Source organism: Lepisma saccharinum, chromosome 13 (genome assembly GCF_977018435.1).
Source record: "Lepisma saccharinum chromosome 13, izLepSacc3.1, whole genome shotgun sequence".
Lineage (NCBI taxonomy): Eukaryota > Metazoa > Arthropoda > Insecta > Zygentoma > Lepismatidae > Lepisma > Lepisma saccharinum.
In genome coordinates this window covers 4643663-4668161 of record NC_139241.1, presented here as the reverse complement: position 1 = coordinate 4668161, position 24499 = coordinate 4643663, and the positions used below count along the sequence as shown (strand labels likewise).

The 24499-nt window shown below is 39.1% G+C and overlaps 1 protein-coding gene across 2 annotated transcripts in view; it reads left to right on the top strand.

The window, feature by feature from the left end:
• jing (AE binding protein 2 jing) overlaps window positions 1-24499 on the top strand; it is a 145965-nt gene that overhangs the window by 102177 nt on the left and 19289 nt on the right. For both annotated transcript variants that reach the window (XM_083133810.1, XM_083133811.1), the window contains exons 2-3: window positions 8356-9283; window positions 21790-21972. In XM_083133810.1, coding sequence (XP_082989936.1) covers window positions 8356-9283; window positions 21790-21972 — 1111 coding nt within the window. The remainder of the gene's footprint in view (window positions 1-8355; window positions 9284-21789; window positions 21973-24499) is intronic.

Sequence of the window (24499 nt, the reverse complement as noted above, 5' to 3'; positions counted from 1 at the left end):
AAGTTTGGTAAAGAAAACCTGTTTTTGAGTGTTGGTTGTGCATATTTTTTAAAAAATATAAACTGCACTACCTTTTTGTTTTTTGTGTGTATGATTCGGTGAGCATATGTCTGTGTGTCCGTTCATACATTGTTATTTTTTTCTTGTTTATTATGAAACAGATGTAAGAGATCGTAGTATAACTTCGGCGTGTATGGAAAGCCGGAAATAAATCATTAAGAGAAACAATATTTTTATGAATGAATCCTTCGAATCTTGCTGTATGAGTAAATGCACAAGTTCATTGAAAAAACACGTTGAGTAGAGGGAGATTATTTCCGTAACATCTTTGGCAGTTATGCATTTGAAGCTTCGGAACGAGTCACAACTCTCGAAGCAGCCAATTAACCAAGCGAGCCGCTGACGTCATCTCAACCCAGAACCTATCGCTAAGCCCCTTAGTCAGGTGCTACACGCCCACTAGGCTCGCTAGACAGACTCGCGCAGTCCGCTGGAGACTTTCCGTAAGTAATTCGACTCTACCATGTCTTGTTTCGAGACAGTTTGTAACCCAAACTTTTCTTTTTCGTCTTATTTTGCAACTGCAACGAAAATAGAAGCAGTACTTTTCCTACGAAGTTCCATCTTTTTAGCTTTTTTGCTCTTAGCGACACCTTGTGGAAACAAAGTTTACCAACAGAACGGTGACAGTATCGTGCGAGGCGAACGGTAATGTACCACACCAAAAAAAATCTAGCCTCCTGTTATTCAGTGATAAGCTTCTACTGGACAAGAGACTCAAACGTGGTTTACCACCAATCCCATTCTTGTTTATGTTAGAACCAGTGTTGCCACAATAGATGGCTTATTTCCCTCTGCAAGGAGAAAAATTTCCCTTTTTCGACTAATTTTTCCCTTCGACTAAAAAAATCATAGGTGCAATAATAATAAAGTTTACTTTAAGTGCTGAAAATAATAATAAGTAGGCTATTAGTGGTATCTAGTATTTTCGTTGGTCAATGTTTGAATTTACGAAAAAGGTTTTGCTTACATAACCAGGTCAGAAGTCCCAAGTTCCAGGAAAAATGACGTAAAAAATAGAAATTTAAGTATGCATACAAACTTAAACTCAAAGGAATGGAATACCAGCAATAAAAAATGTGAATATGGAAGTATATACCGAACTATTTCCTTCACTTGACACTGGTACAAACGAAACAGGTAACCTCACGCGCATGCGCGATACACAAAATCCTGTACGACAGGAAATGGTCATAGAAGCAAAACATAATATAATGCGTACTATTCAGTTCAATATTTTCAAATTTCCCTGAAATTTTGATATTTTCCATCGAAATTCCCTTTTCCCTTTTGGCTTAAAGGACACATTTTCCCTACAAATAGGGAAATTTCCCTTCATGTGGCAACATTGGTTAGAACGTAGGGGTTCGTCATTTGCACAGCTTGCACCTGGGGGGAGGGGTTGGTTGCCAGGGAGATATAATCACGCAGTGCACTTTTACTTTGCCAAATGAAAGGGTGGTCCTGCTTTGGTCATTTGCGAGTAGTGATGGGTCGTTCGTGAACGAGTCGTTCCTTTTGAACGACTCCCTCTTGGGAACTGTGAACTGCTCGCTCCTTCGGAGTGAACGAGCAGTTCCTCTGTGGTCGTTCCTCGGAGTCGTGAGCTTTGAGTGTACGTTGTCAACCGCTCCTGCAGTTCCAGCTCCGTCGATGACTCATGACTGCGAGAGAGAGCGACGGTGTTTTGTTTTGTTTCTGCTGTGTACGTGCTCTGGTTTCCTTGTGGTAGGTGGAGTAGTAGGCGGAGTTCCCTCTCTCCTAATTCTTTTCACTCAAGTTAACTCCAGCAAGTCATTCCCCACCCCCCCTCACTTCAGCTGCACGAAACCAACATCGAGAGGAGTTGATCGTTCCTTTGAACGGCTGCTTGAGTGAGCGAACTCCGGTGAACTGCCTCCCGAAAAGGAACTGCCATGACAAGTGGTAGTTCCTCAGGAGTCGTGAGCTTTGCTTGTATGCTGCCAACGCTCCCAGTCGATGACTCACTCCTACGAACCTGCGCGAGAGAGGGAGAGGGGGAGAGAAAGTGAGAGCGCGAGAGCGAGCGAGGTCCCGTCTTTTATTGCTGGTTGTTGATAGTGGCGGTTTTCCGCTTAGTTATGTGTGCAACTCTGTTTACAACAGCAAACCTGCAGTAGCTCAACAATGAGGGAGGGATGATGATTTAAGAGGTTCTTCAGTTACCAATTTGGTTTTCCTGATTTTTTTAAAAAATACTTTTAGTTGAAACTTTTGAATTTCTCAAAATTTCGGGAGGGAACTGCAGCCCCATGAGTCCCCCTCGACCCAATCACCCATTCAATATTACATAAATTCTGAATTCAACCTAAATTTTAGGATCTTACTAAACATTCTGTACATACTCTTGTGAGGATATCAGTCAAACACATAATGTTCGTTCACTTCCAATCAATATATAATTCACTATTTGATATCGCTGTGTAGACAACAATGAAATTAATATAAACTATAAAGGACGGATAATATTGAGTAATCGGAAGTCGACGTAGCTCATCGTCCCCCCCCCCCCCGAGAGAATCCACTCCCAAAAAGGCCAAGCACGGCGAAGCCGGTTGCCTAGGGGTAGCAAGCGAAAGCGTGGGTCTCTGACAGGAAAAGATGTCCTGTACGACTGGACAAAAAAAAAAAAATCAGACTCTCAGACGTTTGGCAACACCGCTTCCGCCCCCCCCTTTTCACACTAGCACAAGTGGAGACGAAAAGTCTGGGGTTCCTCAAGTCCAAACTCTAGCCGGAGTGACTTTAGTAGCTGTTTATGTTTTCTTCCATTCTTGCGCGAAGGCGGATTCCTCCCCTCTAATTCTTTCCATCCCCTCAACCTATATATATACTTACTTTGCCCTCAACGCCCAACGAAACCAACTTGGAGCTGTGTTGGTATGGTAGCTCCTGTGAACGACTCTTTCAACGAGCATGCTCCAATGAACTGCCTTTCTAAAAGGAACTGCCTCGTCCGAGAGCATGCTCCGTGGCCTCGTCGTTCCTTTGAACGACTCCTGGTGAACGACTCCTTTCGGTGAGCGAGCTCCGGTGAACTGCCTCCCGAAAAGGAACTGCCATGACCCATCACTATTTGCGAGCCCTTACCATCTTCTTTGTGTGTCTAGATTTGTACCCAGGTAAGGGTTCAGGGGAGGGGGTGTATTGAATAGCACCGTTTCCTAGAAATTGGTTCTAAAAGCGGACAAGGCTGAGCGTGAACTGTTTTGGGGTCCTTCACTCCTCTCGCTATAGTTTGGAAGAGTCGGTGTTTCTACGTGCATGGGAAGGTCTCTAGGTGCAGGGAAATTCAGGTAAAATTTTAGGTGAAAAGAACAATGTTATGAAAAGTAGCAGAAAACTTTGAACATAGCTGGCTCGGATGTAACTTTCCATACATTCCTTTATTTATCTCGTCGCTAAATTTCTCTCTCCGAAACGAGCTCCAAGCATTTGAATCCTGTTATCTATTTTGAAATGAAGGGCTCCGGTGTAAAACATTGTGACATTTCGGTAATTTTTGAGTTACAAAGTAAAATGTGCCATCCTTCAATTGTGGAGTGAAATTGCCATGTCATACAATTTGCATTGGATTCGGTGAAGCCTTGTGGAATTGGTAAACACAACGCGAAAATAATTTATCTACAGTATAGCTTCTAATAACCTTTTTCCTTAATGAACTCAGAAATGACCAAATATACAGATAGTACAAACGTAATGCTCACTGGTAAATTTGTTGTTTTGTATATTTAATGTTGTTTCCAAATTATTTTAATTCATTCAGAAAATCCGAACGTTCTGGGATGTAAAGAGCTACTCTTTCCAAAGACTGAAACGTGAACGTCTCTTCCCACGTACTGCAACCTGGATTGAATTTTGCAGACTAATGAGAGACTGGCATCTGGGGTGGACTCGAGTCTCGGCCAGTACAATCTTCTGTGTGTTTGTGACGGTCCTTTCACACATATCATTGCATCAGCTTGCATTCGCATTATTCGCGATTGGCCAAAAGTGTCAGAAAAGCGAAATACGAAGAAGTGTTCTCGGGTTACCAGCCAGGTTAATCGGCGTTAGAGTTGACGAGCTGTATCTTTGCGGGTGGCCTTGGCTACTCCGCCAGAGTGTGAGAGAGGTACGTTTATGTAGTTGCCACCTACTCGCCCCTTTGGGTGGTGGACAGAACGCCAGGCAATGACGCGCAGCCGGTAGCTCCTCCCCCTTGCTACTGCGCAGCCAGGCTTGGACAGGGTTCACCCGCAAAGATACAGCTCGTCAACTCTAGGTGTCAACGTTTCGAGCGCATACGTTGCTCTCATCATTCAAATCAATGCAGCTTTTATGTGCTTTATATTGATAACTGGGGAGCGGAAGTTGATGAAATGTCATATTTTTTCTGACATCTCGGACACGATGCCCATTAAATATTCACAATATTACACTTCGTGTAGAACCCAAAAGAGGTAATTTTAAAGTGATTTTTTTTCATTTTTTGCCAATATTCAGGTTTTTGGTCATTTTCCCCGATTTTCCGCATTTCCCCGTCATTTTTCGCAATATTCGGTGTATTGTTTCGTCATATTTTGTCACTTCTTTCATTTTGGTAATATCCTTGATTCTATTCACCAAGGTGAAATATACACTCTGTAAAAAAAAAATAGCATCACTGTATTCTTATTACGGATGCTGACAATTTTGAGTTTCACATGCATGCATCTTTCCTGCAAAACTTGAAATCAATTGATTGAAGCATTGATCTGTTATCACTGCGTAGTGTGGTGTTATTCTTTTGTTGATTTAGTGTTTGGAGTGTCCGCTGGAGGGTGTTGCAATCAGTTACTGCTGCAAAGCTTTGTAATCAATTGTCAGGAATCTGTAAAACGATTGTTAGTAATGCAACTTTTGACGTGTTTTATGTTGCAAACTACATGTTCATTATTGACAGTTTGGATACGTTATCATATTTGTGAAGTGTTCTGGTTGTGTGTAGTGTATTTGAGCATGTTTTCTTGACAAAAAGGGGCAGAAAGTGTGACATTTCACCAAGTAAGCAAGGAATGGTTCTTGCTTTGCATATGGATGGTCATTCTCAGAGAGAAATTGGTCGACAACTTCAAATGCATCAATCCACAGTTAGCCGCTGCCTGCAAAAGCAACAAGAACATGGAAAATCATCACTGAGAAGTCACTGTGGCAGAAAGAAAAAGACATCACCTCGACTGGATTGTATGATAAAGGACATGGCACTGAAAAACAGAGGAATGAGTTCACGCCAAATTGAACATAAACTTCAAAATGAGGTGGGAATTAATCTTACTCATGCTACTGTAGTATCCCGACTAAAGAAACAGGGTGTTTCTAAACACATCCCACGTAAAAAAACTCAGACTAACTGACGCACATGCAAAAGTTAGACGTGAGTTTGTCACACGTTATGGCGCATGGAATGATACAGATTGGGAACATGTGATATTTTCTGATGAAAAACGATTTAAAAAGCTGGGGAGGGACAGCTCAGTTAAACTGTGGATGCGGAAGGGATAAGAACTTGCAAAATCTTGTATTTTAGAAACTCAAAAGTTTTGTGGCAGTGTTATGATTTGGGCATGTTTCTCTGCAAAAGGATTGGCAGGATGCATATTTGCACAAGGACCGTTAAGGCTGATCAATATCTGGAAATCCTGAATTGGAAAGTTCTACAAACTGCAGGACATCATTTTTCTGGACAGAATTTGGACTACTTTATTTTTCAAGACGATAATGCAACCTGTCACCGTGCTCAGGTGGTGAATAACTGGTTTCATGATATGAATATTGAAAGACTTTGGTGGCCGCCCAACTCTCCAGACATGAATCCTATAGAAAACCTTTGGGCTATGATGTGCAAACATCTTAGTAATCAGACGTACAGGTCGAAAGAGGAACTTATGGCAGCAATTGTACATGTTTGGAATGAAATTGAGGACGAATATTGTCAAAATCTCATTCATAGCATTCCTCGAAGGTTGGAAGCACTTAGGAAGGCTAGGGGTGGCCACACTAAGTACTAGTAAATGTATTTACTTACTATCATTACAAATTGACATATCATGATGCATTTAAAACCTTTGTTCAATCTTTTTACTTGTAGAAATTGTCTTTGTGTGAAAACGTTCCACAAGCTATATTTGCAATAATTTTGTTATTAGTTCTGTAAAGTGCATTATGTATGCAACTATGACTTAAATAATAAAAATATATTGTACAGATATAGTGTTTTATATAATTGTTAAGAAAACAAATCGACAAGTCGAATTAAATCAATAAATCGACTGATAATTTACGAGCGAAATGCTGACGACCAAAAATAATGAAGTGATGCTAATTTTTTTTTACAGAGTGTATATCTCGCAGGATTGCAATTTACGAGCAAAAGAAATGCTGAACTGGTGACAGTCTTTGTTGTGTTGGGGGAAACCACCAGGTGTTCGTCTGGTGCAAACTCAAATTTAATATCAGATAAGGAGATTGCATTTTGTTTAATTTTCTTTTTATTTAAATTTTTAACCCGAAACTAACAAATTTAATGGTCATTTTTTCCATTTTTTAGGACATTCTATAGGTCATATACCTATATTTTTTAGGTCGTCAACTTCCGCTCCCTATTAGATTAGATTAGATTAGATTTATTTTCTTTTTGTGCGAGCCATAGGCTGTACGCACTACATATTTTTTTTTTCTACACTATTTTGTTACATTTAGTTTTCTTTTAAGCTGTCTCTTACTTTGTCCCCTATATACACATTCTTCTACTCCCTCAACAGTTCTTCTTCCAGTCTTTCTTCCTTCTTCCTCGCCCCACTTCTCTTTTCCTGCACTCTCACCAAAAAACGCATACATTTTACTTTACACACACTTACACTATAAAGCAGTGGAGCAGGATCACTCATTTCGCTGCCTTCTCTAATAGCTTTCCCCCCTCCGTTCTCTTACGTCTGCCAGGTATTTCCCCACTTGCTGCCCCGCTTCTTTTATCTTTATTCTGTCGTCGACCACTTCTATCATCTCCCTGCCTGTTAAGTTTTTCATCCATTTGTCCCTTAGGTCACGTGTAGAAGGGCAGTTCAGTAGGATATGCTTGTCCGTCTCCTCCCCTCGCACAAAGGACATATCGTTTCCCCTGCTTCGTTTATCTTTCTTAGTTGTTTCCATCCCCCTAATCTGAACCATGCCAGCGCGCCTCTTTCATTTTTTCCCACCACCTGGATATATTTTCGCTTTCCCCCATTCCCTTACTCTTAACTGTTCCCTGATTGAGGTCTTTGTTTGGCAGTCTGCTATTATTTCTTGTCTGTTGATAACGTAATAATAACTGTTTTCATATTTTTCTAAGATTGAAGGAACGCGTTACGATGCCAGGAGTTCCGGATTCGAATCCCCGTCTGCGAATGGAAGTTCTTTGTGGGTGTCCCTTTATTCATTCCATCTTAAAATAAACCAAATCAATCAATGTAGGTTTGGGCGGAGGATTTTAGGAAAAGCCTTTTTTTGTGTGTGTGAAGCTCAAAAGGATAATTATAGCAGTAACACTGGCAGGAACGTCATCTTCAGGTGATCTCCCTAATCGCACAACGCAATGGAACCTAACCAAAGCCCCGCTTTAGACGAAAGCATTTTCTTTAGCATTTTTCTTAACATTTATGCCATGACCAAAATGCTACCGGGTGAAGTGAAAAATCTTATGGCATTTCTCAAGGATAGAATCGGTTCTGTTACCGAAGCATGACTAATCAAAAGCGAGCTCTAGGTCACGAGTGAGGTATAAACAACGTATCACTTCACATTTTTTTAAAAGCCGATAACTATTGTACCGAGAGGAATACCGTTTCGTATTAAATGGTTTTAGGTACAAAGCAATGGCGCTGCTTAAATACGTTTACTGTTCACGTGTGGAAGAATATTTTAGTTTCAATTGTGAACACCGTGCACTCATCATAGATAGTGCAAATCGACGTGCCTTTCGTGCTGTATATGTTATACATTGTAATCGCACAAGCTAACCGAAATGTTCCATGAAATGTGTAAAGTGCTATCTGCTATAAGATTTTTGGAAGCATTTACGTAGCATTTATGCTAGCAAAAATGTTAAAGGAAATGCTTCCGTCTAAAGCCGGCTTACCAACGTCTGATTGCAGAATTCAATGTTGGTATCGCCTTGTGCGATAAGGGAGGCTCATGTTCAGGGCTTGTTGATTTTGCTGTGAAGTGTGCGAAGTGGAATTTGTTTTGACGTATTTCTTTCTTGTCTCTTTGCAGTGGCGTGGCGGGGATGCTCAGCTCCATCGACTGCTCCACATCGAGCGGCACAAGCGACATCACCGACGACGGCCCCGGTTCACCCTACTCCTCCTCCAGCCCTTCCACCTTCCGCAGCCCTGACCCTTCCAGCGGCTCCGAGAGCGAGGACTCCCGCACGCCCCCGCCCTCGTGTTGGCACGACGGGGAGACCGACGTCAAGGAGGGGCGGCCGCCCGACCCGTGGCTGGACAAGCCCTGGAAGCGCGACGAGGACGAGAAGACGAAAGACGAGGGGGTGGCGTCGTGCAAGAGGGCGGCGGAGGATGGTGGCGCTTTCAAGACCGTCACCTCCAAGAAACTCAAGGTGGACGCGAAGGGTTGTCAGGGAAAATCTGCTAGTCTGTTTGAACAGCTCCAAAACCAGCAACAACACTACCAAAAGCAGTGCTTTCAGAAGTCGGACAAGTTGAAGTGGACCAGTAAATGTGCGGACGCTTTGAAGGGACAGGGTAAGATAACCGAGTACTTCAAGACTCAGGTGAAGCCTTCCAACTGCCAAAAGAACGTGAAGAAGGATGGGAAGGCGGGCGGGAAGACGGACGCCGGGTGTCTCGATAAATATTTTTTCATCTCAGGTAACAAATCCAAGGACGGTTCCGAACCGAAGAAGAACGGGCTGGTGTCGTCGTGCCTGTCCGCCAAAGTCGAGGAGTGCGTGGCGCCGAAGGAGGTCGCTCCGGAGGCGAAGGAGGAACCCGCCAGGCAAGGGCCCCCGGAGGAGCTGTGCCCCATTCTCTCGGCGCCGCAGACCATCCGCTTCCCCGTGAAGCAGCTGTGCGCAGGGAAGGCCCCCAGCGAGAAGGCGGACTCGGAGGCCGTGGTCTGCAAGTGGTCGGAGTGCGATTTGGAGTTCGACTGCAGCAGCAAGCTTCTGGACCACCTTCACGTATGTAGATCTTTCCCACGTTTGTCTAGCTGTAAGCTTTTTATTTACAGGTCGTGTGAAGTGATCGAGTTGGCCATATTGGTGTAACGTCACGTTGAGTCCAAACAAACCCATCACATGCAGGCCCGTAGCCAGGATTTTGTCTCGGTGGGGGCTCATCCCTGATTTGCACGGGCGTCGCCAGAAATATTTGTCGAGGGACAGGGCATTGATAAAACTTGATTAGTAGAATAATAATTATTACCGCTATTATAATTGTCATTTTACAATAATAACTATTATAAGTTATTAAAAAAACAAATTTTAACCCGGGTTCGATCCCCGGCCGGTTCAAATCCGGGAACATTTCTAACGTTGGAAACGGCCCCGGCGCTCACCCAGCGTCGAATGACATGGGTACCTGGGGGAAACCCTTGGGGGTAAAGGCGGTCAGGGCGTGATGCTGATCACATCACTCCCCACTCACGACCGGATCAAGAAAGTGTGAGGCGTTACCCCCACACCCCCTATACGCCTTCATGGCGTGGTGCTAAGCACAGGGGAGCACTTTACTTTTAATCCAAATATATTGTTGTTGTTATTATATAAGTGGAGAGACTTTGCTACTCCATCCACCGTATGAGTGACATTATTTTTCTTGCATTTTGTACAGTTAGTGTACTGAAATTCATAATTATTGTAATTCCTTATTAACTTTTACACATTCCATTCAAAAAAAGACTTTAAAAGTTAGGGGCAATTTTTACTCATAAAGTTTACATTCTGTGACCTCTCACAAAGAAAACTATAAATTTTTGGAATCTGTGGATCTGTTTATTCTTTAGATTAAATTGTAGAATATAAAAATATAAGCTAGTTCTGTTATTCACTAAACTTTTTTCGATCTAATGTTTAATCTTGCTAAGGAAGTAAAATTAATTCCCACTATACACTATTTATATTCGATATCGGTAGGCCCCCTTAGCCCTCCCCCTGGCTAGGTGCCTGATCACATGGTGTTTCACTATCTCATAGCATTAGATTTGCCCAGGGTGCGAAATCATTGAAGACTGATTGGGGCGGGGGGGGGGGGAGAAAGATGTGAATCTACACACACACACACACACACACACACACACACACACGTATATATACAGGGTGTCACTTTAATGGCGCTCACGAACCACAGAAACGTAGAGAGGACATCAAAACAAACATTTTTTCTCTCGTTGGTACGTTGTTTCGGCGTTGATACATGCGTTGTGGTATTTTGGTGATGATAACGGAAGTATCCGAATTTCACCTTGTTACATTATGGCTAAAACACGTACAATCACAGTAACAACGTAATGATGAATCAGCAGCGAATGTACTGCCATGTTCACAGTTGCCAACCATTACATGTGTGTATCCGGAGAGCTTGTTTTATTACTACTTATATCCCTGTATTTTAAACGATTTTTAGCATTTGCCTCATAATCCCCTGAATATAATTATTAAATATAAAGAATTACCTTTTTATAAATAAGATATTTATGAAGTAGAAACTAATATCTTTACTAACTGGTTAAAGATTTCAATAAATTACGAAATAGTTTAATTATGCATAAGTTTTCCTTTAGTTTTTAAATTAATCGATCGGATTTCACAGTTATATTTGCCTTGCATTCTTGATTTACTTTTCTTGTGCGTATATTGTTCGTTCTATAGATCTGTTAATGATCTCTAGAAAAATATACAGGAAGAGAGAGGGACAGATCATTGAGCATTTAGAACCACTCTGTGTGAGTTTTCGATATTATCCTTAGTAAAGTACATTTTGAGCCAAAACTAATTGCTTATATTTTGTTATAAGAATAACTCCCCCCGGGCAATTTTTCGTGGTGGGGATGTTGGAGGGAAAGATTGTTTGGGGGGGTAGGTGGAAACGTCCCTGGGCTCCCAGCAGCCAAAACTGCATTGGCGAGGTATTTGGGTTTCAGAACCAGAAATGGCTAGATTTTCTTTAAAAATGCATGGTTTCATTACTTCATTTATTCTTTACCTTATGCTCTGCAAGATATGTGTGATACATTGAAGTGTAGACCGCCGCGGCGGTGTTTGCGCTATCGGAAGGCTAGGCACTCGCGTCCGTTTGTCGGTACTGTAGATTGTCTGTGAATCAAGTGCGCAAGTTTCCGTAACCAGATTAAAAGTGATTTATTTACTTACAATTTATGAAAGAAGGTGCTGAAACTGGCCGCCTTCGTTGTCCACACATTTTTGACACCTCTTGATGAAGTTACTAATAACTCGCTGCAGTTGCCGTTGATTAAGGTTGGTAATTTCTTGGCCGAGGTTACGTTTCAGTTCTTCCAGGGAGATAAAAATCTCAGGGAACTTTTACACCATGGAATCTTGTTTCAAATCGCCAACGCTGTGCAGTAGAGAACATTTGCTGAGCCATAACACACTTCGCGGTAAATATTACGTAACAAGCACCCAATGACTTCAGTCGCCGGGTTGGTTAGCACAGCGCGGTACGATGTCAGGCCCGATCATGGGTGTTTGTGTGTCCCTTCATCAATTTTATCATATCACCATTCATCATCTTCGCGATTAGCCAAATGTGACAGAAAAGTGAAGTAAAATAAACTAAATCAATCGCAGTCGCCAGACTAATAAACAGGCCACACAATGCAAAACAAGGACCCTTATCACTTCAGTCTCCTGACTACTTTCAGGACCTCCTGGTTTCTAGCCCCTCCCCCTCGCCAGCTTTAGGTAGTGGGTGTCTTAATAAAAATATATCAGAAATGTGTGGACACCGAAAAGAACTAGTTTCAACACCTGTTATAAATCTGGTAAATAACTTTTTAAAATACTTACGGAAACATTTGAACGGTAGCGTAATCGACAACGGCCGCGAATGCCTCGCTTAATTGAATGGATCGCATTGTATGTAGACGTATTCTCAGAAGTCTCGTATTTACATTGATGTAGGTACGATACACGTCACAATTTTATTTCGTAACTGCTGTCGCAATTTTAAAAGGTAATCCTTACGATGGAAAACCCAATGCTTAAGCATAGGGAAAACCACGTGACAAGTTTGTTTGGATTCAATCTTGCTCAGTTGTCTACTGGTGACGTCAGTTTTAACGTGTATATATATTCATGAATATTCCGTGCATCCAAATCTTGCTCCGCACCAAGGACCGTTTACCTAGTAATACATGATTTTTAAGTACCGGTAATACCGTTAAAGTTTTTGTTTTAAAAAAGGCTCCACATAATGGTCGCACACCACCATTTTTTTTTGCAAAAGAAAATATGTCATAACATCTCCGACGATTATGCGGTGAAATGCGGTATACATTCATGCTATTAGATTCGTTGCATCTTCATTTTTTTCTTTTTTTCCGCGATTAAAATTGTCAGACCTTTTGTACACACCCTGTATATATGAATATCGTAGCGATGTTCGAGAGTTGCGTAGCGGAGGCCAAAGGGTTCCAGTCCAATGGAGTAGCTCCATCGAAGTTTATCCAGTGTTTATTTGCAAGAGCCTTGGGGGGCCTGACCGACGTATGGAAAGCAGTAACCTGTTGGCACCGTTCGGAGTCAATGCCGCTCTTACGACACAGATGAGTCATTACAAATATTAGCACAGGAATATCCACGTCCCGGGTTACGCAAGACTCTCAGCTGAGCTGCGATCGGAAGAAAGGAAGGCTCCTCCTCTATTCCCGCGTTTCGGCAGTATTTTTACTTCGTTGATCGGGTTTCATCAGTTCGTGTCGAGGCTCTCGTCAGCCGAACACGAATAGAATGCAGTAAATGTTGCCAGTTCGCAAAAGTGAGGCGGCTTAGCGTATTGCAATACGAAGCCAGGTGTGTTGAGAGTTTCGGAAATTAGCGGTTGCAAAGTGCTGGAACTTTCCTTTATGCTCCTAAAATCCCCACATATCCTAAACGTGTCTTTACTTGATCTGGAAAAGTTGGGAATTTTGTTTTTACGAAATTGTTTCTTGTTACTTAGTGCCAAGCACAAGAGTTGACAGCAAATACAGCACCACGGCAAATACTTCCACAATCAATTCACTACGCATCATTATTTATCTAACTAACAACTCTGTCCTTCAAGCCGAAGGTTCATGGCTGCAGCAACACAGACCGGCCTTCCATCTGTCCCTATCCTGAGCAAGATCTATATACTCTTTTTCATCCCTACCGATTTCCTTTAGGTCCATCTCAACGTTATCCCTCCATCTTCGTCTTCGCCGTCCTACAGGTTGCTTACCATCAGGTTTCCCAACAAGAATCCTGTTAACTCTTCTTTCCTCTCCAATTCGTACCACAGGGGTGCCCACCTAAGTCTTCTTGATTTAATTTTTCTAATAATATCTGGTCATTTTTTATCTACTAGATAAATCTAGTATCTACTAGAATTATTGGTCCACCACAGTTGTTACAGTTTATTCACAAGCGAGAGTTTTGTGTAGTCCTATATTTAGGAACCTTCTAAGCAAGGGATTCCCAACAATTTTACGTTCGTGGCGCACCCTTGTTAAAAAAAAATATCAATTTTTAATGTAAAATTGAAGTGGAATTTGTTATCAGGAACAAGTTAAATTTGTCAAATACCTACTTCAGTAGCAATGTTATTAATTTATTGAAAGATTATATAAGGAATAAACATCAGAATAGGATACAGTATACTACAATGGAAATCACTCAAAAGAGTTTTGTTTTATTAATGTGAGACTTCCGATTGATGCTTGGAGAACAAAATGTTTGCTATGAGGCCTTACAGTTGACAACGAAACATGCATATCATCCTCAAGATTATGCAGTCTATTTCTTTCGGATTTTTTTTGTCGCCACAGCAGAGAATAAATATGAAGTTAAGAAGGTCAAAAGTACGCCCGTTGCTTTTTTTCACTAGGCTAGGATATTCCTCTGCCAGCGCAAGCCAAAAAACAGCCACCGATGCCTCGCTGTTTCCTAATAATATTTTTTTTTAGTTTATTCCTAAAATATCTCACGGTGCCCCGGTTGAGAATCACTGCTCTAAGCAGTAGCTCTCCAGGAGGAGTCACTATCGTTGCGTGTGTTTTATACTCTTCTTTGAAGGTGCTCCCCCCCCCAACTAGAAAATATTTCGCCGCCACTGACCCGTTCATCCTCGCAGCCCGTATGCACGGCGGTACACGGTGCTTGTCATCCTTATTAATTGTGTTACGAGTAAGTTTATTTACAGCCAGTTATACGTCATTAAAATGCCAGCAGGTATCGCTGTCACATCCACCATACTCATTTACTTGTGAAACTGGATCAATTGAGGCACTTGCAGGGAAGGGAAGTGGCTGGTTATTTTTGTTCCCGACCGCTTACACGTGCAGGATTAAAGAAAAAAACCGAGTAGGGTAAAAGAAAAGTCTAAACCGCGATGCGTGAAGTGTGTTTAGGCAGAACAAAAACTTTTAAAACTTTGGTCCAACAGCTTTGTCTCGCTCCGTGTTGTGATGTTTTTATCCCCCACCCACCACGAGTCTGAAACAAGTTTGAGAAGTACAAGTAGACACAGGCGCATCTGCTCTTTTTGTGCACCGTCGATGAAGGCGTGTTCTTTGTATCTCCTGGAGGCTCGCACAGGCTTACCTGTCGTTTTCGAGCATGTGCGAGGCGATAGGAACTGTTTTTCACGAGCTCGGCATCTTCTTTCGCAAGATGGCCGGCGCTGCTACCGGACCAGGGTTGCCAACTGCTGGACATCTAAAAAACAATGCACGTGCGTTAAATTGTTGGTGTTTTTTTTTTTTTCGTAGACCCAGTGACGAATTTAATAACCACTTTGTTGTGGGGCCTTAGCGTTCATTGAACGTTGATTGCTAACGTTTGACGTCATGTTCTGGTTTCGGGTTTCAAGTCTAACAGTGCAAAACCTGCAAATCCTGGTAAAGTCATGGAATTAACTGTTTCTGGAAAAGGACTAGCAAGAAATTTTAAATGTGCTGTGGACAAACTAGACTTCAGTTTTGACATACTGAGCAGTAACAGTAGAAATTGCATATTAACTACTCGCCGGTCATATTTTGAACTATTTTCATGCAGAAATCTACTGCATTAAGGTGCAATTGGCATTTACCACTTTCTTGTTGCAATTGCTGGTTTGTGTTTGATATTAAGATAATACATATACTGTATTACTAAATTTTACTATAATTGTGTATTATTTATGCTATAATTAGGTTTATTGTGAAAGAAACCAGGGTGGCTACTCACAGGGAATTCTGCGTGAATTTTTCTGCGTAAACGTGAAAAATTGCAACTTTTATTAATCCAAAACCAACTCAATTTATACATATTTATAAATGCCCTGAAACAAGTTTTTCACGGTTTAGCTTTTATGGAGGGAAGAAGAGAAATCTGTGCGGAGAATAAACAGAATTATCTGAGTCCGTTTGATTTGTTATTGTTCTTTGTCTATCTGACATGCGGAATATTATTGCAAGGTAAGATATTTTGAAGCTGATTAGGTAAATTTGAGTTTGAAATTCTCATACAAATATATATATATATTTTTTAGTAGATTTGTATATCCCTTGACATTTGTGACTTGTGTTTGTAGATGTATGTCGAGTCTTTAGAGAAAACACCTACTTATACCCTTGAATTTTTGTAAATTTCGCCTTGAAAATCGGGAATTATACTTGAATTTTATCGTGATCAGACACCCTGGAAATGTTTGTCACTAGTCAATACATGGCAATTATTACATAAAAGCTCATCCCTGATGTCCTTATATCTACAGTCAATTTGTGTTCAGTGGGGTTTAACTGAAATGTAGTGACTTTGCTACACGAATTGCCCTAATGACTTAGTCTGGAAATGTTTTGTTCTTGATCCCGAGAAGAGAGGGAATTTTGTTTTAACGAAATTGTAGACACCCTGTCAATCGTCACACCGCCGTATTTATAGAGTTAATGGGTGGGCTTCAAGTTAAAAATAAGAATAGTAAAATTTAATATTAATTACTATTGATTATGGTTGTTGTTCACTAGAGGTAAACAGGTTAATTAATAATTTCGGCCTACAATGATGTCTTTAAACAGTTTCGAATTAATACAGTGTTACTTTCTAAGATTTCACTACATGGATTTATCCACACACGCTCTAACAACCCTTCCCCCCTCAAAAAAAAAAAAAAACGTGCCGCTGGTCGCTTAGGTGTGAAATATCCTTTGTCAGGGACGTATTTAGAGGTTAAGGTGGAGTCCAAGAGCCCCCCCCCCCCCGAAATACATCAACCTTAGAAGAAAATTGAAAAAGAAACAATTTTGTGCAGAAAATATTGTCTGTCCAGTTAGTGCTTTTTGAATAATCCAATATCTATAAATCCCATCACTCACTCGCTGTATTCCATAAAGCCCCGTAGGATAAAGATGATAGATTACCCCCTCCCCACATCGAATTGTCTCAAAGGACTGAGAAAATTTTAAAAATCACTCGCTGACCCCTCTTAAAAACGCCCGTTTCCAGGGGCAAAAATATTATTTATGGTTTCTCACAGATCAGTAACACACAGATGAATCAATTCCTAGTTAGAAAACGCTTAAAACAAGAGTGACATCTGCATAAGAAGATTCAGTCCCGATATAGATCGTGGCACTTAATTGGAAAATATTTACATCAATAAAATGTTTAGAGTATAACAATTATTTCGAGTTTGCCATGTTGGTTGTTGACCATGGAAACGGTCGTTGCTAGGAAGCCTAAAGAAGGTTATTTACGCCCCGAAAACTACGGTGAGTGAGTAATACGAGATTGTTCGTATTTTAAAATTATGAGCATCAGTTACAAACACAAGGTAGGAATTTGCGGGGAATAACTGAAAACGATTACTTTATTTTTCAATTAGCTTTTAAAATGTTAAAATGACGAAATAAGTAAATATTGGTTTTCCAATTTAGAGTCGCTATTGAATTTACTTTATATAAAACATCTGACTAAGTATTTTGAAACGGATATTACCTACGTATCCAGTGTAGGCGAAGGCCACGTCGAAAGTGCGGGAGTATATCTTATAAAATTCTTAAGTGTAATACTAGTAATTTCTCAATTCATATCTCTCAAAATGGCTAAACTTTTAATAGCTGAGCTTGTGGAAAAGCTACCAATATGAACTTATGATGATGTGTATATATTGTATTATATTTATATATTCAATTTTGTATCTCCCTATTTTGACATAGTGATGTACTTGGTTGTTATACTTTGCTCATCACTTCAATAAATATGAATTTTTATTCTTATTAGCCTATTAATTATAAACTTTATTATTGTTATAATTTATTATATGTGAGGCACTTGTTTCAAACCTATCCCGAAATATAGTTCTAAAAAACTGCTATTCGCACTACTCGGGTGTTTTTGTTAACTTGAAAGGCCGCTGTTGACATGTTTCGAAGTTTGCGGGTATTTCAATAAGCTGGGCTGCCTGGCGAGTTGCCAAAGATACTTGCAAATTTCGCGTTGTAAGTTCTGCGTTCGTTTTTCCACAACGTGTGCGCGGAAAGGTGCAAAAATGTGCCTCCCGTGCAAGGGATGGAGCGCGCGGTTGGCAACCCTGCGGCCCGGTTCATCGCGGTGGGTTCAAGGTCGGTTGAATCACGTGGCTGGAGACCTTGGTACGGGACTTTCACACCGTCACCCGTTGCTCCTCCACAGCTGTGCAGGGGGAAACGTCATCACCGCGAGAAGTTTGCACCGACGAGGAAGCAGACCGATCGTCGTCGTGAGGTCGTGCCGATGCGTTTTTGGGCAGACTATTTTTGTGCTTCCGTTTTGCAAATGCAGTTTCCCGATTTGCAACCCACCCTTATTCTTTCCCGGCCCCACGCCCCCCTCCAGAATGACTTCGGGTCGTTGACATGAAAATGATTGTATATTCAGCAACAACAATTGCGTTGTACGGTGGGATCCACGAGTTTTACCGTGCAAATTGTCCTTGACTATTTTCATTAATTTTTCTTACATCCTCTTAAATTATAAGTGTTTTGAACATGCCAATCGTGTTAAAAACGTAGCGAATGAATTTAGTATCAGTGTGAAATTTATACAGCACATATTATTTTAAAGTTCAGTAAAACTCGTCATTTCTAAGAATTAAAGACTAATTGCGCGAAGTAATAGAGAAGTCTATTTAAAAACAATGGAGCAACGTTTGTCGAACTGCGCCTTGGACAAAAATGCCGTATACAGAAGCTTACTGGGGCAGGACTAAGTGAGGTGACTCTGCAAACAAATTGTCCATCACCATGTTTATTCTGTTTGTTTTACTTAATGAGAGCTTTAAGAATTAAAATAAAATGTGAAACAAGCTGTTGACACACACTGCACCAGAAACGTAAAAAGTAGCACATTAAAATCACATAGGATGCAAGATAAAATTAATGAAAATAGTCGGGGACAATTTGCCGATCAAATTTGTGCATTCTACTGCACAATGGGATCCATGAATATTACCGTGAAAATTGTCCATCACTACGTTCGTATTTGAGCCAGTAAGATCTTTAAGAATTAAAAGAAAACTCAAAATAAGCTGTTGACAACTTCTGCACCAGCATACATAAAAATCCATAGGATGAATTTAAGGGGGTCCACGGGGTCTGAACCCCCCCGAAAGATTTATCAAGTATTAAAATTAAATAATGACAAATATATTCGTTTAGCCTTTGATTTTCTCTGAATTTACTGCAAGACAAGGATTATATTGGGATCATAGGGCTTTGAGGGACACGAAGGACGTATTTGGGAGTCTGCACCCCCTCCCCCACACACACACCCGAAAGACCTATTAAGTACGATTGATTGATTGATTTAGTTTATTTTACTTCGCGTTTTGTGCCTCTTGGCTAATTTGCGAAGATGGGGATGAGTGATGAAATTGATGAATGGACATTCACAAACAACCAAGCCCGACCGGGATTCGAACCCGGGACCTTAGGCGTCGCAGCGCCATGTGCTAACCACTCGGCCACAGGGTCGGGCCTATTAAGTACGAAAATTGAATAATGAAAATATACTAGTTTAGCATTTGTTGTATAATTTCCTCTGAACTTATTGGAATACAAGGATTATGTTGGGATCATACCGCTTTGAGGGACAGGATGGACGTATTTAGGAGGGGTTTAGGGGTCCGGATCCCGTCGAAAGACTTGCCAAGTACTAAAATTAAGTAATGGATATATTTGCATTTGTTGCATAATCCATGGTTATTAATTTCCTATGAACTTTTTTCTTTTATCAGAAACTTACTTTTCTCCAACTACATGGACATCATTTTTGTTATTCGATAATTATTCAATTATTCATCTATATGACATTAATTTCATTACCAGACCACTTGTTTTTATGTAAATTATTCCGATCTAAACTAAAGGTAAGCTACGTAATGAATATACGCTGTTACATCTCTATTTTTATAGCTACAGACTTTTTATGTACTCGTGTAATAATAATATATTAATTTAAACATTATAATTATTATTTTTTCTGAGACACTTGGTTAGGACCCCTCACCCCCCCCCCCTTTTTGGAGGAAGAACTGCATTAACTCTTCTTAATGTCGGTGTAACCTGTTGCATTCACCATGAAATGTGATATTTCGGATAACAAAGTAACTACCATGAGGACAGTGTGTGGCCTGGCAACTCTGCAATTGTTCTCGCACAGCCTACATGAGAGATATTTACGAGTAAGGTACATAGCGATTTTAAGAAGTTACTCGAGTGTTTATAACTAGAAACAGCACTTACTTAGCTGAACAAGAGATCCCTCATTAACCATTCTGCTCAGAAAATGTCTTGTCATATGTTTTAAACGTTCATTTGTTTAAAACCTTTTTGGGCTCTTGATTAAAACACCGTTTAACACATTTTAAAACATGTTTCAGATTCTGCCAATGGTTTTTAACCATTTCTTTTTCTGCAGATACATGGTGTGTGTTCAGTTTGTGTGTATTAAAGCAATTAACCTTATTAGGTATGTATAAAAGAAAGATTCTGTTAATCATTGAAGAATGATCATTTTAATGCAGACAAAACATAGTGGGTCAAAAAAATGGAGTCTTCAGATGAAATCGCAATAACTCAGTATTTATGACTCGCGTTGGAAGAATCTCAGTTGTAAGCAAGACCCACTGTCATGCGCAAAGAGGGGCTGTTCAAAATTTTGTGAAAACCAACATTTTCAAATAAAAGAAGTGAAGAACTCGTTGTTTAGTAATAGTTTCCCACTGTATTGCAGAGAAAGTACAACCTGGTGTATCCACGAGAAACTATTTTTGTGGGTGTAAAAATAGGAGGGTTGGGGCCAAGCTGTTCGTGTGTATGGCAGAGTGTATCTAAAATGGATTTTATTGAAGCAGGCACAGACAAAAGTATTGATTTTAATAGACCTAGAAAGTAATCATTGTAAGTAGAATTTTACCTCCCCCATATTATATCTTATATTCTTGCCAAAGCAGAGCATAATATCTTGCTTGGTTTCTGTTGTTCAAAATATGTGTCAGCCTAAAGCTTCTTATAAAATTAACATCACGAGAGAACTTCTAAAATATTTTATATTGGTTTTAGTGATTTCAGATTCCCACTTGAATACAAGAAGAATTGGTGTTGGGTATGCAAAAATATCACTGTAAAATTCACAGAATTTTAAACTTTAGTTCGATCAACTGAAGACAAATTTTCTCGTCACTACCATAACTTTTTGTTTCAACATACGCTAACCTTAGAGTAAAAACAATCATGAACAAAAATATCAAGTCCTATAATATTTAAGCAGTAAATTTTATGACATTACTGAAAAATTGTTTAATGGTCACAAGAGTAACAAGAAGTTGCCAAATGAATAACTTACCAGAAGAGGGGGGTTCTCGAATTACTTCATTATGAAATATTTACATTGTTTCTGCTGACTGGAAATTATTTGAAATCTGGATAATCTTTTTTTTCTCCATCAGAAGAATGAAAAACTTAAGTGTGTAAAGTTTTTTCTGTAATCTTTTATTCCGTTGAGAATATTAAAGCAAGTCATAACAAATTCCACATTTGGTATCAAATACATGAGCTTAACAGTAATATTTATAGTTGTGTGTCTATAAACTCGGTGTGAACTTTAATTTTCTTATTATTCAAATTACTTAGTCAAGAGGGCATTGCAATAATTTAGGCAAAATTTAGTTTCATAAATTGACGATAAATCTAGATTTTCGTTCAATTTTTGCACAAAATTTTCTTTAATAAAAAAGAGGAAAAAAGAATATTTTTGGACCATGATGTTATGGAGATTGATCATTTTTGCTTGTGTTTGAAACAAATTTCAAGTTTTATCCTTCAAGTTTGTAAAATTTATGCTGGAGAACATGGAACCTATGTGGATCTTTAGTGTTGGAGTAAGCACCTTGTTTGAAGAAAAGTGTGTGGAAGAAAACCTCTTCCATCAAGTAATTATTACATTGTGCTTTCCTTTTCTTATTTCAGACGCAACATGTAAATACGCAAGTGGATGCAGAGAACTTTGTGTGCCTGTGGGTAGGCTGTAAAGTATATGCAAGGACTTCATGTTCCCGCTCGTGGCTGGAGAGGCACGTGCCTTCTTGCCATGGAGGAAACAAGCCATTTCGTTGCATCGTGGACGGATGTGGCCAGAGATTCAACTCTCAGGTAAATGTTCTTACTCTAAAAAAATCAGTGTAAAGTTTTACTGCCCATCTGTCTGTATTTGCCACAATAAACACGATACAATTTTCGCCAGAATATGGTTGTAAGTGGATAAAGTGGTGTACTAAACACGCCTTTTTTTTTTCCCAAAATAAAAGTAATTTTGGTCATGTACCTGACTTTGTGTTTATGAATATCACAATTAGTGTTACCAGATCACTATAAGATAAAAGTATGTCATGTTCCCGGTTGAACCTCAGTTGATATACTTTCTGGTAATTCATTTCGGAAAACAAAAGATGTATCAGCCTACCATGAGGTATCTTCAGACGTGGGAATCACTTACGGGTATTTTTATCTAAAATCTATTAAATCTCGCACAGTGAGAATACCTTAAATCTTCCAGCTTATCTTGCACACACTTGCACTCGAAAATAAACTTCTTGTTACAATTAAAACTGTATTAATCTTGAAATTATTGCTTGAGTACCAAATTAAAACCTTTATTTTAAAATTAACTTACATTCACCATTAAAATCAATAAATCACATCATCTAGCAACCAACACTCAAGTGTTTTAAGGTTAGTCAATAACCAATGCAACGGACTACAAATTATGTCATCATACTTTGATACAAGTATTTATTTTTATGATTAACATGTTAAACACTGAATTAGGAATTTATGTGGGTGTGTAACCAGTAGGATTTCCTATCCCAAGTAGGACACAAATCATTCGCAGTAATTAATACATGTTACTACATGTGTTACTAAATAATTTAAAATTTGACACATTTTCACTTTTAAAAAATATTATTTTTTAATAGATACAAAAAACTTGTAATCAATAATAAACAATACATTTCTTACCACACGTGTTTTCAGTCATATTTCTCGGAGAAACCAACTATTCTTAAATTTTCAGATTTAGTCAAAATATACTTATGAAACTCTGAAATTATACTGAACCCGTACCAAACCTTTTAGAGATTCTGTGAAATTTTTTTCTTTCGTCACTACATTGTGCTGACATTAATGAAAATACTCTCTCAGCATTTGCATTATTACCTGGAATGACAGATATTCAGAAATTAACGAATGTAAGTTCAAATAATATGAAACCTAATGTCCTTAAGATAACTTGTAATGGTTTCAGGAGTTTCATTTGTGTGGTTTATGGTTCAATAACTTGTTCTGTATCAATCTTTGTTGTGGCACTTTTTCCTTTCTTTCTTTTTTTTTAAAAAAAAATAATTAAAGTACAGATTGCCACTGATATTGATGCTTCAAAAATTTTAGTAATTAAAAGTTGTTGAAAATAATGATTCATATTAGTGTGTAAGTTTTGCTTTCCAATTATAAGCATCAATTTGTCAGTGTTTTGCTTCAAAATATTGAGGAATTACATAAGAATATTAAAATACTTCTTATGTAATCAAAAATACAGTTTTTTCACACAATAGTGGTGCCAAATAAATTTAAACTTCGACCTTTGCATAATTTCTGTGATAGACTGGAAAAGTGTCACACATTTTTTGCAGACCCGGTTCGAGACCAAAATACTGGAAACTTATCAGCTGATACCCTGGTATCAGCTCGGGACTATTTTTTTCAGATAATAGCCCCCTCTTTTTCAACACGCCGACAGGGGTAGTAAAATACATGGTGTCTGAATTTTCAAATTCATTGCTAAAAATGTATATATATATTTTATAATATTTTGAGTTCACTCATAACTGTGTTTCTTTTTAAGAAAATATATCAAGTACAGCCATGGGCGTCGCCAGAAATCTTTGCAGGGGGGAGGGGGGGCAAATGAGAAAAGTTGAATAGTAGAATAGTAGAAAAATAATAAGGTATTATTATCACGGTTATAAATGTTATACAATAATAAATATTATAAACTAACAAAAATAAGTTTTATTCAAAATAATAATAATAATAATTATTATTATATAAATAGGGAGACTTGATCCACCAAACGAGTGAATACCAGCACAACTATTTTCCATTATTTCTTTTCCATTTTATGCAGTTAGTGTCTGAATACATTTTGATATTAACCTTTGCACGTCTCGTTCAAGAAAGGGCTGTAAATGTTACGGAGATTTTTTTTTTATATATATAAAGTGTGTTGTGTGACATCTCACCTACAACTGTAATTATTGGAATTTTGAAACCTGTGAAACCATGAAGTGGTAGAATATAACCTTTTTCCTGTATTTTTCACTCAACGTTTTCAATCCAATTCATTTTTACTTTCATTATTATGTTCGAATACTAACTAAATTAACTTTATTTCTGTTCTTAACAATAGGAGTGCTGGTTCAGCCTACTTTAGGAAGGCAAGAATTAATTACTTTTAATCCAATCTTGAATTAATTAATAAATTAAATGTTTTGAAATCATATTTAGGATCATGTGCAGCTTTATCTTAATTGAATTCATGGATGTGCATTTTTATTTTCACTTTCTTTGTAAAGAAGGTAGTGTTTGAGCAAGAAATGTGGAGGTTAATAAGCAAGAATGA